Source organism: Gasterosteus aculeatus, chromosome 1, assembly GCF_964276395.1.
Source record: "Gasterosteus aculeatus chromosome 1, fGasAcu3.hap1.1, whole genome shotgun sequence".
In the NCBI taxonomy this organism is placed as follows: Eukaryota; Metazoa; Chordata; class Actinopteri; order Perciformes; family Gasterosteidae; genus Gasterosteus; species Gasterosteus aculeatus.
In genome coordinates, this window is record NC_135688.1 from 1,975,152 (window position 1) to 1,987,593 (window position 12,442).

At 51.2% G+C, this 12,442-nt stretch overlaps 1 protein-coding gene across 1 annotated transcript; it reads right to left on the minus strand.

Moving 5' to 3' along the window:
* Positions 1–1,903: 1,903 nt before the first annotated feature.
* On the minus strand, positions 1,904–11,824 carry alp3 (alkaline phosphatase 3). Its single transcript, XM_040176203.2, has 11 exons — positions 11,659–11,824; positions 10,658–10,774; positions 10,458–10,573; positions 9,690–9,864; positions 7,882–8,054; positions 7,669–7,809; positions 7,497–7,566; positions 5,205–5,339; positions 4,194–4,385; positions 2,857–2,973; positions 1,904–2,484 (listed from the first exon to the last, which is right to left on the minus strand). Exons 1-11 carry the CDS (start codon positions 11,726–11,728, stop codon positions 2,177–2,179), a joined length of 1,614 nt encoding a protein of 537 aa, XP_040032137.2. The 5' UTR covers positions 11,729–11,824; the 3' UTR covers positions 1,904–2,176.
* Positions 11,825–12,442: the final 618 nt, after the last annotated feature.

Genomic DNA, 12,442 nt, shown 5'->3' on the forward strand with positions numbered 1-12,442 from the left:
AAGCCTTCTGCATCTCTTGATCCCGGCGGGGGGCGAAATAATAAAGACTAATGCATTAATACAAGGAACGTTTGAAAGAAAAAATACACAGGGCATTAAATAGCCACATGTCCTAGTTTATAATTATATTTTTGTAAAAGGATAAATGAGACCACAAGGCCTCTCTCACTGTCGAATATGCTCCGAAAACCGTTAAATGCTTTAAACGCTCCATAAGTTCACATGCAATAAGCTATTCGACAATTCAAGCTGTTCCTCTTTGACTGAATTTGAACAAAACTCTCTCGCTTTGTTCAGCACCGTTGCGTAGTTCTCACCCACCTCCACCTGCTGATGGAGGCGGTGAGATGAGGGTTGAATGTGTGGAGCGGCAGCACGTGGTCCACTTGATCTCAGCTGGTTTCAACAGATTCCAGCAGTGACGGGTTCACACTGAAGCTCTGCAGGAGAGCTTCTGCGTGCCTCCATCTGCTCGAGGCCCGAATGAGTAATGGTGCTCGTTGAAGTGTTGAGTGCATTTGTTCTATGACAACTTAAAACCGTCTTAAAAGGAATCCGCAGCTCAAGAACAGCTCCGGCTCCTCTGACGCAGTGGTTCTCAGCTGGTCCGGCTCCTGGACCCACCATCACCCCTTGATGACAAGCCGCGACCCAAATCAAGGGAACATCCTCAACTTCTCAAATTGATTTAATGAAAATATGGTGCAGTTTGAACCTGAGGGAGTGTGGAGACAGAATGCGTATGCCAGCACAAAAACAAGTTGAATGAAAAAAAAACAAAAGAGCCAGCTGTTAATTCTAATTTTTATTTTCCCAGGCAAAGGCGGACCCATTAAAAACGGGTCTGCGACCCACCAGTTGAGAACCACCGCTCCGAAGGACCGTTCCAGGGGCCGAGGCCTGCAGACCTCTCAGAGGAGACATCTCACGACACAGAAAAAGGAACAAATAAGGGCGAGAGGTCTTTCCACGAGAGGCGGAGAACAGAGACGAAGGGAGTGTCCCCTCGGGGCGTCCCCAGTCCAGTCGCGCGTGGGACGTGAGTGATGACGGAGCAGCACAACTTCAAACAATTTTGAAAAACAATTGTAAATTTTCACAACCTCGCGTCCAAAGAATGATGCATTTCATGGTCGCTGCCTCCGTCCTACCCCCCGTAAATAGAACCCAGCCCCCCTTCCACCTGCACCTCCCCTCGGCCCTCCAGCGTCCCGCCGCCACGCGACCCGTAAGAAAGACGAGATCAGACTAACGAGTACGAGGAGTAAAACCAGGTCCAACAGACGTCCACAATAATTACAACAATCTGTCACCTCACAGATAAAAATAGGTGCTCTTTAAATATTTCCTCGTTATTAAAGGACCGTAATGACGACCCTCGATTAGCTCTGCGGATATTGGACAGAATCAAAAGGAATGAGAAATCTTTTTTTTTTTTTTTTTTACACTCATTTGAATCAATGGGCTTTTTACAGGCTGGATTCTCATTGGGTTTTTCTTCTGCTCTCGTGTGAACACTAAATATAAAGCTAACAGGAGCTTAGCTTAGCACGAGGACAGGAAGCAGTTACACAAACTGGCTCTCAGGAGAAAAACGACGGGAATCCTCATCCGAAGCCCTCTGACTGAACCGTTACGTCTCTCCTTGTACTTTGTTTCATGTCCACAGAAATATGTCTCAATTTGATGTTACGAACTGGAACTATATTTTGCCGACATGAGTCACCAGAACTCCTGGTTGCAGCTCCTTCGATTATAGTGCAGAGATAAATAAATAAATAAACCTGAACGACAGTGAACCGTTGAGTCCATCAGAAAAGTTGGAAAAACACTTCAAAGATGAAAGCAGCAGTTTTTTCCTTTCTATTTTCGGACGTTTTCCAAGGATGACGACGAACGCAGATCGGAATAAAAAGATTTAATTTGTTTGTATGTTGTACGAAGAAACCTTTATATCTACAATGTTTGTATGAATGGAGTTTATAAAGAAGCTTTAGGGCGGCTCCTCCGGTCTGAAACAGGGATTCAATAAGTAAAACGCCATTGATTGACAGCGGAACTTAAACAACTCATTTGTAATAATATGTCTTTATATATCCCAACTCCGCCTGCCCCTCCGTGACCTCTGACCTCCGACCGGAACCGGATCGTCAGGGTCCACCTGGCCAACCGGACCTCACACCGGCGCCTCGAGGGCCAGCAGCGCACCGAGCAGAACGGCCAGGGCGCCACCGCCCACCGCCGCGGCCCCTCCCCCCACGGCGACGGTGCTCTGGACCGCGGGGTCCTCGGCGAGCCCCCGGCAGTGCCTGACGTCGGCGCCCACGCAGGCGGCGTGGGCCATGGCGTGGGCGACGTAGCTCTGCTCGTTGACGCCCTGGAAGAGGTGGGCCATGGGCCCGCGGGCCAGCACCGCCACGTCCTCCCCGCTGTGGGTGGCCGACTTGGTGGGGACGGCGGCCAGCTGGACGTAGTCCTTCGCCTCTGGAAGAAGAGACAGAAGCGTTCAGCACGCGGGTGGATTTTCATCAGCGTGGTCAAAAGTGAAGGAAGGATCACTTTTTATTATTCGTTCTCACTGGAAGACTCTTTATTGTCTTTCTTGGTTTGTAAAGAAAATGAAGCCAATTGAATTAGAAAAAATGTCAGCACGGGAGAAAGTACGAGTGATTCCATTAAGGGGAAAAGGTCGCGGCGTATTACGGGACACGGATCCAAAACCCAGACGGGCGAAAGGTCAGCGCCGTTGTTCCGAAGCAGCTTCCTGGCTCCCTGCTGTGCGTCTCCGGCTCGTCTTTGGGGAGCTCCGCCCCCCCCCCGTCCCCCCCGCCGGTACCTGGTCAGAGGAGCACTCACGTGTGTTGACGTTGCGGATGTCCGGACGCGTGCCGTTGGTGATTTTGTGTCCCGGCCCGTTGCCGTACATCAGCGTGGTGTAAGGCAGCACGTCGGTGGCCCACAGCGGGGATTTACCTGCAGGATCCGGGAGGAACATCCAACGTTTAGAGAGGCCTCCGCCTCGAAGCGCCAAACACATGCATACGTGATGACCGCGCACACACACACACACACACACACACACACTCCCCGGGGTGCTGCAGGGGGTCGAGAGCGTGTTGAGTGTTTCTCTCCGGAGGAGCCATTAAGCCCGGCGAGTCTCCCCACTGATGAAGAGCTCAGAGTTTCGCAAGCACATTAATCACTGCTGGGTGGAGGAGGAGGAGGAGGAGGAGGAGGAGGATGGAGGAGGTGGGGTTAAATAAGCATACAACCGGAAAGAGAGCGAGGCAAGCTCCATCAACACAAGTGCTCCATCAATGGGGAGTTGTGAGGGCGGATGAGGGGGAGTTTACGGGATGAGTCTTCATGAGACACACTGACTGGGTCTGAAGCTCATTCTGCCCTCTTTGTTTGCCCGAATAATCAAAACTTAACCCCAACTAGTCTGGTGGAAATAGGGACTCGCCAGTGAGGAGCTCTGTGTAAACCTACACCCCCTCCTGCCTGATGAGGAGGGTCCACACCACCTCTTCGCAGGAGCATCAGAGGAAAAACCTCACGGCTTAGAATAACTGCGTACAGGTAGAAACCACCAATAGTCATCTTCTGGGTCATCACAGATAGATGCATTGGCTGCATGTCTCTGCAACATGTCACCACGAGCGCACAGACACAACCAACGCCTTTAAAATGATGTCTCGACCTTCAGTCTGCTTGACAGATGTTCACACAAGGTTCTTCAAAATGAGTTAAGGAGAAAGAACAAACGGAGGAAAGAGACCAAGATCAACAGGCGAGAACGACCAACGGAGCGAGGAGGACAAAGTCCAGGAGAGAGAGGCAGAAAGCGGGAGGGAGGGAGGGAGGGAGGGAGGACTGGAATAGAACGGCCTCCGGCTACATGTGTTTACCCCGGCTGTAATTGCAGGGGAGAGAAAGCAGAGGAAATGTCAAGCCGCCCGAGGCGGAGGCACGCTGACTCTGATGGTGGAGAGCGCGAGAGCACCGGGAGGCGTCTCCCACACAAACAACCAGCATGAAATGCCACCTGAGGGTGTCTATCGTCATGGTAAATAAACACGGGGGGGGGGGGCAAAGGGGAGAGCTGCCCCATCGTGTGCACAAAATCAAAAAGGTGAGCTGATACAAAAATGCCTGAGGATACATTATTACAATATGTAAGATACAATTACCCAGAATGCTCTGCCCTCGGAACGGGTACCCGTTGAAGGTGACGGGGTGCGAGTGGTCGGCCATCACCACGGTGAGAGTGTCGTGCTCCGCGGTGAGCTCGAGGCCCTTGGCGATGGCGTGGTCGAAGGCGACCGTCTCGTGGAGCGCCATGGAGGCCCGGCCCGCGTGGTGAGCCTGGTCGATGCGCCCGCCTGACCACGGAGAAAGGGAGGGGTTAATGAGGGGGGGGGGGGGGGCTGAAGTGATAGAATCTGGAAACGCGGGAGGACAATTTATTCTGGCTTTCAAGGGTAAGAAAAGAAAAATCTGGGGTTTTGGTCAATTTAACCGCGACAGTTTAATTAAACCAGAAATCACGGACTCGTTTTTCTCATTCGTACATAATTAGAATCATTAATACAAAGACGGATTTCACTCAAATGTAAAAGACAATGATGGCTGAGTGACTTGTGACTTGAAATCGTAATGAATAGGTTAGCCGCCCCCCCCCCCCCAACAGCTGTCCCAAAAAGTGGAGTAAACTCCGGTTAATGAGTTGTGGGCCGCGGTGAGCTGTCAGCACCATATGCCCACTTCTATTTATACATTTGCCTGTTATTTTAAAGTCATTGTGAAGACACGACAGCGCCGCAGAGCCCCCAGGCGGCTGCCTCAGTTTGAAGAGGCGAGGGAGATGGATGAGGAGGCCGGCGAGAAGGGGGGGCGGCGAGGTGAGGGGGGGGCGGCGCGGAACGGAAACACGTCAGCCGACCACACTCGGCCTGCAGACGCACACTTGCGGGCAAAACCCATCGAGCTGCGTGCAGGATCGATGTCCCGTGACCCACCGCAGGCGCACGCTGTTCCCCAACGAGGTGGATGCCGTAATATCAGCGAGAACACGCATTGATGTTTTTCCACCAACATCAGCAATTACCAGCGCGTAATTGTTCTCCTTTGCGATCAATGGTTCCATCGATCCGCCCTCGGACGGGTTAATTGACGGGTGTTTGGGAGGCTGCGGTCCTCACCCTCCACCAGCAGGAAGAAGCCCTTGGGGTTCTTCTGGAGGATGCGGATGGCCTTTTCCGTGGTCTCCGCGATGGACGGGTCCATGTTCGGGTCTCGTTCCGCCTCGAAGCGTAAATCACCCGGTTCAAACAGAGCTGGAGGAGGAGAAGAGCAGAAGAAGAAGAATTTAAATGTAAAAAACAACAACAACCTCTCAGCATGTCAGATTTATCAACCCACAGTGGAGGCGCAGCAGGAAGGAGAGACCCATCTTCCTCCCACCACTACTGCTATTTACACCACACAGGAAGTGATGAACCACGGCGAGAAGCTCCAGCAGCAAGTGAGCAGAAAGAGTCCGACGACTGAATCACAACGAAACCCACGGAATACCAGTTCAAATCCATGCTTGAGGAGGAGGATGAAAAGAGGGAATACCGCGGGGGGAACATACGAGCGGGTTTGACATTGACGTTTGGAAGGATGTTCGGTCGTTGTGTATCTCGAGATACACGTGAAGTTAAATGAATAATTATTTCAGTTTAAGTGAATAATCATCTTACTTGAAGTTAGATGTGTAAATGAACGCAAATCATACGTGTGTGACAGGAGGAAAGCTCCTTGAAGCTGCATTCTCTGTAGTGACCAGCAGGGGGCGACTCCTCTGCTCCCATAGACGTCTATGAGGAAATGACTCTACTTCTCTGTAGTGACCAGCAGGGGGCGACTCCTCTGCTCCCATAGACGTCTATGAGGAAATGACTCTACTTCTGTGTAGTGACCAGCAGGGGGCGACTCCTCTGCTCCCATAGACGTCTATGAGGAAATGACTCTACTTCTCTGTAGTGACCAGCAGGGGGCGACTCCTCTGCTCCCATAGACGTCTATGAGGAAACGACTCTACTTCTGTGTAGTGACCAGCAGGGGGCGACTCCTCTGCTCCCATAGACGTCTATGAGGAAACGACTCTACTTCTCTGTAGTGACCAGCAGGGGGCGACTCCTCTGCTCCCATAGACGTCTATGAGGAAACGACTCTACTTCTCTGTAGTGACCAGCAGGGGGCGACTCCTCTGCTCCCATAGACGTCTATGAGGAAATGACTCTACTTCTCTGTAGTGACCAGCAGGGGGCGACTCCTCTGCTCCCATAGACGTCTATGAGGAAATGACTCTACTTCTCTGTAGTGACCAGCAGGGGGCGACTCCTCTGCTCCCATAGACGTCTATGAGGAAATGACTCTACTTCTCTGTAGTGACCAGCAGGGGGCGACTCCTCTGCTCCCATAGACGTCTATGAGGAAATGACTCTACTTCTCTGTAGTGACCAGCAGGGGGCGACTCCTCTGCTCCCATAGACGTCTATGAGGAAATGACTCTACTTCTGTGTAGTGACCAGCAGGGGGCGACTCCTCTGCTCCCATAGACGTCTATGAGGAAATGACTCTACTTCTGTGTAGTGACCAGCAGGGGGCGACTCCTCTGCTCCCATAGACGTCTATGAGGAAATGACTCTACTTCTGTGTAGTGACCAGCAGGGAGCAACTCCTCTGCTCCCATAGACGTCTATGAGGAAACGACTCTACTTCTCTGTAGTGACCAGCAGGGGGCGACTCCTCTGCTCCCATAGACGTCTATGAGGAAACGACTCTACTTCTCTGTAGTGACCAGCAGGGGGCGACTCCTCTGCTCCCATAGACGTCTATGAGGAAATGACTCTACTTCTCTGTAGTGACCAGCAGGGGGCGACTCCTCTGCTCCCATAGACGTCTATGAGGAAATGACTCTACTTCTGTGTAGTGACCAGCAGGGGGCGACTCCTCTGCTCCCATAGACGTCTATGAGGAAATGACTCTACTTCTCTGTAGTGACCAGCAGGGGGCGACTCCTCTGCTCCCATAGACGTCTATGAGGAAATGACTCTACTTCTCTGTAGTGACCAGCAGGGGGCGACTCCTCTGCTCCCATAGACGTCTATGAGGAAATGACTCTACTTCTCTGTAGTGACCAGCAGGGGGCGACTCCTCTGCTCCCATAGACGTCTATGAGGAAATGACTACTTCTCTGTAGTGACCAGCAGGGGGCGACTCCTCTGCTCCCATAGACGTCTATGAGGAAATTACTCTACTTCTCTGTTGATTTATTCCCTCAGTAAACATTGTAAACATGAGTTTATGGTCTCAGTCTGTAGTTTCAAGTCTTCTTCAACACAACGTGATGTTCATTTAGTAAATGAAGGTCCATTCAGAGTCAAACAGACCTTGCGGGAGAGAAAGGCACAAGAAGGCCGAGGGAAGTCAAGATAAAAACTCACCCATGAGGTAGTCTGTTGTTTCAGGGTCGACGGCGTTGAAGTCTGTTCTGTTCCACACGTAGTGGGCTACCTGTTAGAACACGCACGTTCACACACTGAGTGGGAGGAGCCACCCATAGCCAAGTCCATACATCGATATCGATACATCGGTATACGATCAAAGACGCGCTACCTTTCCGGTCTTCAGGCTCTGCCACTCATCGATGAGGTTGCGCCCGTCTCTTCTTTTGCCCCTGGAGGCGTAGTCCTTAGGGTACTCTGGGTCCTTTACACCCCAGGGGGTCATGTACTTTCTACCGCCGCCGATGATCACCTGCACACAAACACACACAACTAAACGTGATTGCGCCTCACTAGCCGGCGGCGTGACAACGACCCTTCTTACGTCTACGTCGGTGTTTTTGAGGAGCTGCGAGGAGATGTCGGTGCAGCCGTCCCTCTTGGCGGCGGCGGGCATGTCGGCGTCGCTGTACCACTTCCTGCTGGCGCTGTGGGCGTAGCTGGTGGCCGGGGTGGCGTGCTGCACCCTCGTGGTTGTCACAATGCCGACAGACTTGCCTACGAGATGGATTTCACGTTAAAGTCTGCTGTGTGATTGTGCGACGATGACAACGTGCAGGCCGAGGGTTCTGAAGTGGTGGATCCGTTAATCAAAGAGCCCTCCCCCCCTCTCCCTCTCCTCCCCCCCCCCCGGCCCGCAGACGCCGTTCATAACGATCCCGGTAAAGTATGGCGTCGTAAATATACTTTAACCGCCTCGGTGTCAACATTAATCCCCTTAAAGCCCCCCGGTGGCATCGCAGAGAGACACTGAGGCAGAGAGAAATGAAGTCGCCGGCATTACCTCACTTTTTAAATCCACACACATGAAATGAAGTTACAGATCGAAGATGTGGCTTCACCTCCAATTAACGATGAGATTGTGTGATTTAAAGAGACCAGATGGGTACGACGTTTCTAAACTAAAGCACAAGTCCTTTGGTTTCACTCAAATGGAAGCCAAGACTCAAATGTATTTGAGTTTAATTTAGAAAAACTGAAAAATATTTGGTTTAAGTACTATTTTGAGAATGTGATCAAAAGACTCAAAGTATTTGTACTTGTAACTTTTACTAACGTTCACACGCCGAGTGCTGTGGGGGGGTCACGGCCACAGCCAACCGTGTGTGTGTGAGATAGGAGATATTAATAGCCGTTGATAACGCAGAACACGATAACAGTCACGATGCTCCATGCAGCAGCCGCTCTGAGGTAGAACCGGGTTTGCTTAGACCCGAGAGGGTGTTCCGGGCTAAAGCGAGACAGGTCGGGGTCATGTGAAGGGAGGCGGGGCTAAAGCGAGACAGGTCGGGGCCATGTGTCGGGAGGCGGGGCTAAAGCGAGACAGGTCGGGGCCATGTGGAGGGAGGCGGGGCTAAAGCGAGACAGGTCAGGGCCATGTGGAGGGAGGCGGGGCTAAAGCGAGACAGGTCGGGGCCATGTGTCGGGAGGCGGGGCTAAAGCGAGACAGGTCGGGTCCATGTGGAGGGAGGCGGGGCTTAAATGTGAGTTGTTTTCTCTGTTGAGACTCATCCTTATCTTGTAACAGTAAACTAAGGATGATGCTGCTGTTCAGCACCATTTAAAGAAAACATTCAGTAGCTGGTCTGTAACAACTATTATGAGAGTATTTGTGTGCAGATTAGGGTCTATTTTTTTAATTATAGCTTGTCCAGTGAAACATCCATGACAACATAGTCTTATAATATATTTCTACAGATTTAACATGAAAAAATAGGTACTTGTATGTATATGTATTATAAACAAACATCAAGTATTGATTTTATTAATTATTATTAATGTCACATGTTCCTTTATAAATAGAAGATTCTTAGACGGCTTCTTCTGCTGCAACCTCGTAAGCAACTTATGCTGAAGATGCAAGTTAAATCCCCAGTAGGAATAGAGAGCGTGGACCTTGAGTTAGCGCTAGTGTGTGTGTGTGTGTGTGTGTGTGTGTGTGCGCGCCAAATCACACGGGGCACTACAGCATAATGAAGCTTGTGGTTCCTGATGTTTCAGCTCGTATTGATCTCGTAGTGTCCTGGTTTCATTTGACTCGCTCTGCTGTGACCTCGATCGACTGTCCCAAACAGTCGCAGCAGAGCATCATCATCGCCATGGTGATCATGGTCTCCGTCTGTGCTCTCTCACCGGCGTCTTTGGCCCACTTGAGGATGGACGTGACCTCGTTGCCCTTCTGCGTCTTGCAGACTCCGTTGCGAGCCGCCGCGCTGACGCCGATTGTGTTCAGGTTGGTTTTCACTCCGCACAGGTACGCCGTGGCCGTGGCCGCACTGTCTGCGATCTGGAAGTCCACGCTGTAGGTCTACACACGCAAAATGATACAAAGGAGAACGATGTAATATATTAACAAATAGTCCTCACAGGATTGTAATCTATCAGGGAAATGAAGCCCAAACTAAAAAATGATTCATTTTTTTAATAGTCGCTAAATTACCATTTCACTCATGCTTTGCAAAAATAAATGATGTTTCATTTGTCTTTTTTCTATCTCTGTTGATTTGACAAATTTAAAATAAAATAATATAAATTATTTGTTACGTATAACAGATTTTATGTGGTTCTAGAACAGAAAAATCTGCTCCTGCTTGACTTTGATCAGGAAGGTATTGGACTCGGTGGGGCAGGAACCTTCATGCTGACACTGTTCACACACACACACACACACACACACACACACACACACACACGTTCTGCATAGTGCAAAGGCTCATCCAAGATCTCACGTGCACTCACACGTCCGCCGTGCACGAGGATCATTCCTGAGCTGAACCTCTCGCTCAACTCTTAGAAACACGCCACGTATGACCTGACAGCTCTCACGTGAACACATTCAGCACACGACTGTTGGATTACACGTGTGCAGGTACCTGCAGGTGTGTGTGTGTGTGTGTGTACCTTAGCCAGTCCCACATTGGGGAAGGTGTCCATGGTCATCACCGTCTCCTCCCCCGTCTTGTTCTCCAGTTGTCCCTTGAGGATACGGGCCGCCGTGATGGTTGTGATTCCCATACCTGACGCACAAACACAAAACGCACGTTGATCCCATAGATTCCTGATGAATAAATATTCTGGCGTGAGGACGTTGCGCCACTTGCCGTCTCCCAGGAAGAACAGGATGTTCTTGGCCACGTTGGTGTTGAGCTTCCTGTCCAGCGCCGACTGCAGCGTCCTCTGGGCCCGTGACCTCCAGAACTCCGGGTTCTCCTCCTCCACTACGACATCACACGGGCCGTCTCCTTATCACGCGTGCACCCCGCGGAGATCAACCACAGAACACCCCCTGATCTCTGCTCAGGCCCTTTGGGTTCCACACGTGCGTCCGCGCCCCCCCCCCCAGGCAGGAGTCCACTAACGAGCAGTAAATGCTGACAACAGCCGGTTGCACAAGTCCGCGAGGCGCCGAGTCGGCCGATTGGAAGAAGTTTCGGAAGCCGTTTGCTAAACGAGCAAACGATGAAAGGTGCGAGCGGAGCAGTGAGACGAGGGAAAGGAGACGCTGAGCTCCGGACGGGTGGTGATTAAGATTTTTTTTTAAAAGTAGGAAAGAAAGTGTGACTCCGGGGTAAAGAGGCGAGGATCAATCGGTCTTAACTCTCGGTCCTCTGTGATCTGGAGGAAGACGACGGGTAGTTTGTGTGCAAGCAGAACGAAGGACGGCGAGATCAGAAGAGAAACGGGCTCTTCATGTTCCTTCCCTGCTGGAAATCTACTGCTGAAACATTAATTATCGAGGTTGCAGTTGAAGAGGAAGTGGGATTTTAAGTGCTCAGAGGAACATTCATCTTCTCATCTAAAGTCCTGTAAACGCGGCGAAAGCACGAGTCCACAGCGGCGCAACACGGACGGATCCATTAGAGGCGTATGGATTATTTGACGCTTCACGGGCCCACCGATGCGTCAAAATGACCTCGTACGACCTCAGCCGGCCAGATGGAACCTCTGTGCAGGTTTGCCGGCGTGCGACCAGCGGAACCGCCGTTCAGTTTGTAAGTTAACGAGACAGAAAAACCCAGAGGTCACGAGAACCAATCACACGTTTAAAGTGAGGAGGTACGGGGGGCGGGACGGGGCTTCTTCGTCGTCGTCGTCTTCTTACCTTTGGCCCCGGAGGATCCGAACGCCAGCAGCAGGACGAGAGCCGGGACGAGCGCTCCGTTCAACGCCATGGTCCACGGCAGAGAAGATCTCTGAGAGGAGCTTCGCCTCCGCCGCGGAGATAAGGCTGTCCTGGAATCACAGCAGCTGCCAATCACCTTTATCAACGCGCCATAAATGCATTATGACCCTCGGGCCACGGCGGCCCCCGACTGAACGGACCGCCCGGCTGTCAGGTCGAAGCCAAAACCTGGTAAAAAAAAAAACAACACAGAATCTAAACTCTCCATTTATGAATTTAAGCCCAAACGGAGCGCAGAGCTTCTGTGTTGATGAACAATACAAACGGCTTCAAACTGGAAACCATTAATTATTAACAAGCGCTTAATCGCAGCGCTTAATGGCGGCTTTATCTACGACACCGTGCTAAAGATCAGAGGGACGGTCGGGCACGTGGTGCGTGTGTGATGCTTTATCATACCTGGGGGGGGGGGGGGGGTTGTGTAAGTGAGTACAGCTGGATGTGTTTGCGTGGCGATGGAGCTGAAGGTGTCACGAGGCCACCGCTGCCTCAGCTGATTAGAGCCCTTAATGTTCCCAACGAGGTCACTAATTGACGGCGAGGGGTCATTTGTTACGGGTTCAACACTTTGTAGCAGCTGGGGAACGATGACGATCTATGATCACGATCAATAGAAGCTGAAAGGGAAAATATTTACATGTAGAGCTGCTGCTGAGGACCAACGCAGAGAACAATGTTAATAATAAATAAGAAAATTAGATCA

Excerpts from the sequence above, each read along its gene's own strand:
- alp3 (XM_040176203.2), bottom strand. The coding sequence starts at position 11,728 with ATGGCGTTGAACGGAGCGCTCGTCCCGGCTCTCGTCCTGCTGCTGGCG. Across the intron at positions 8,055-9,689 it reads CAAGTGGGCCAAAGACGCCG|GCAAGTCTGTCGGCATTGTG; the intron begins GTGAGAGAGCAC and ends TCCATCTCGTAG. Across the intron at positions 7,810-7,881 it reads TCAAAAACACCGACGTAGAC|GTGATCATCGGCGGCGGTAG; the intron begins GTAAGAAGGGTC and ends GTTTGTGTGCAG.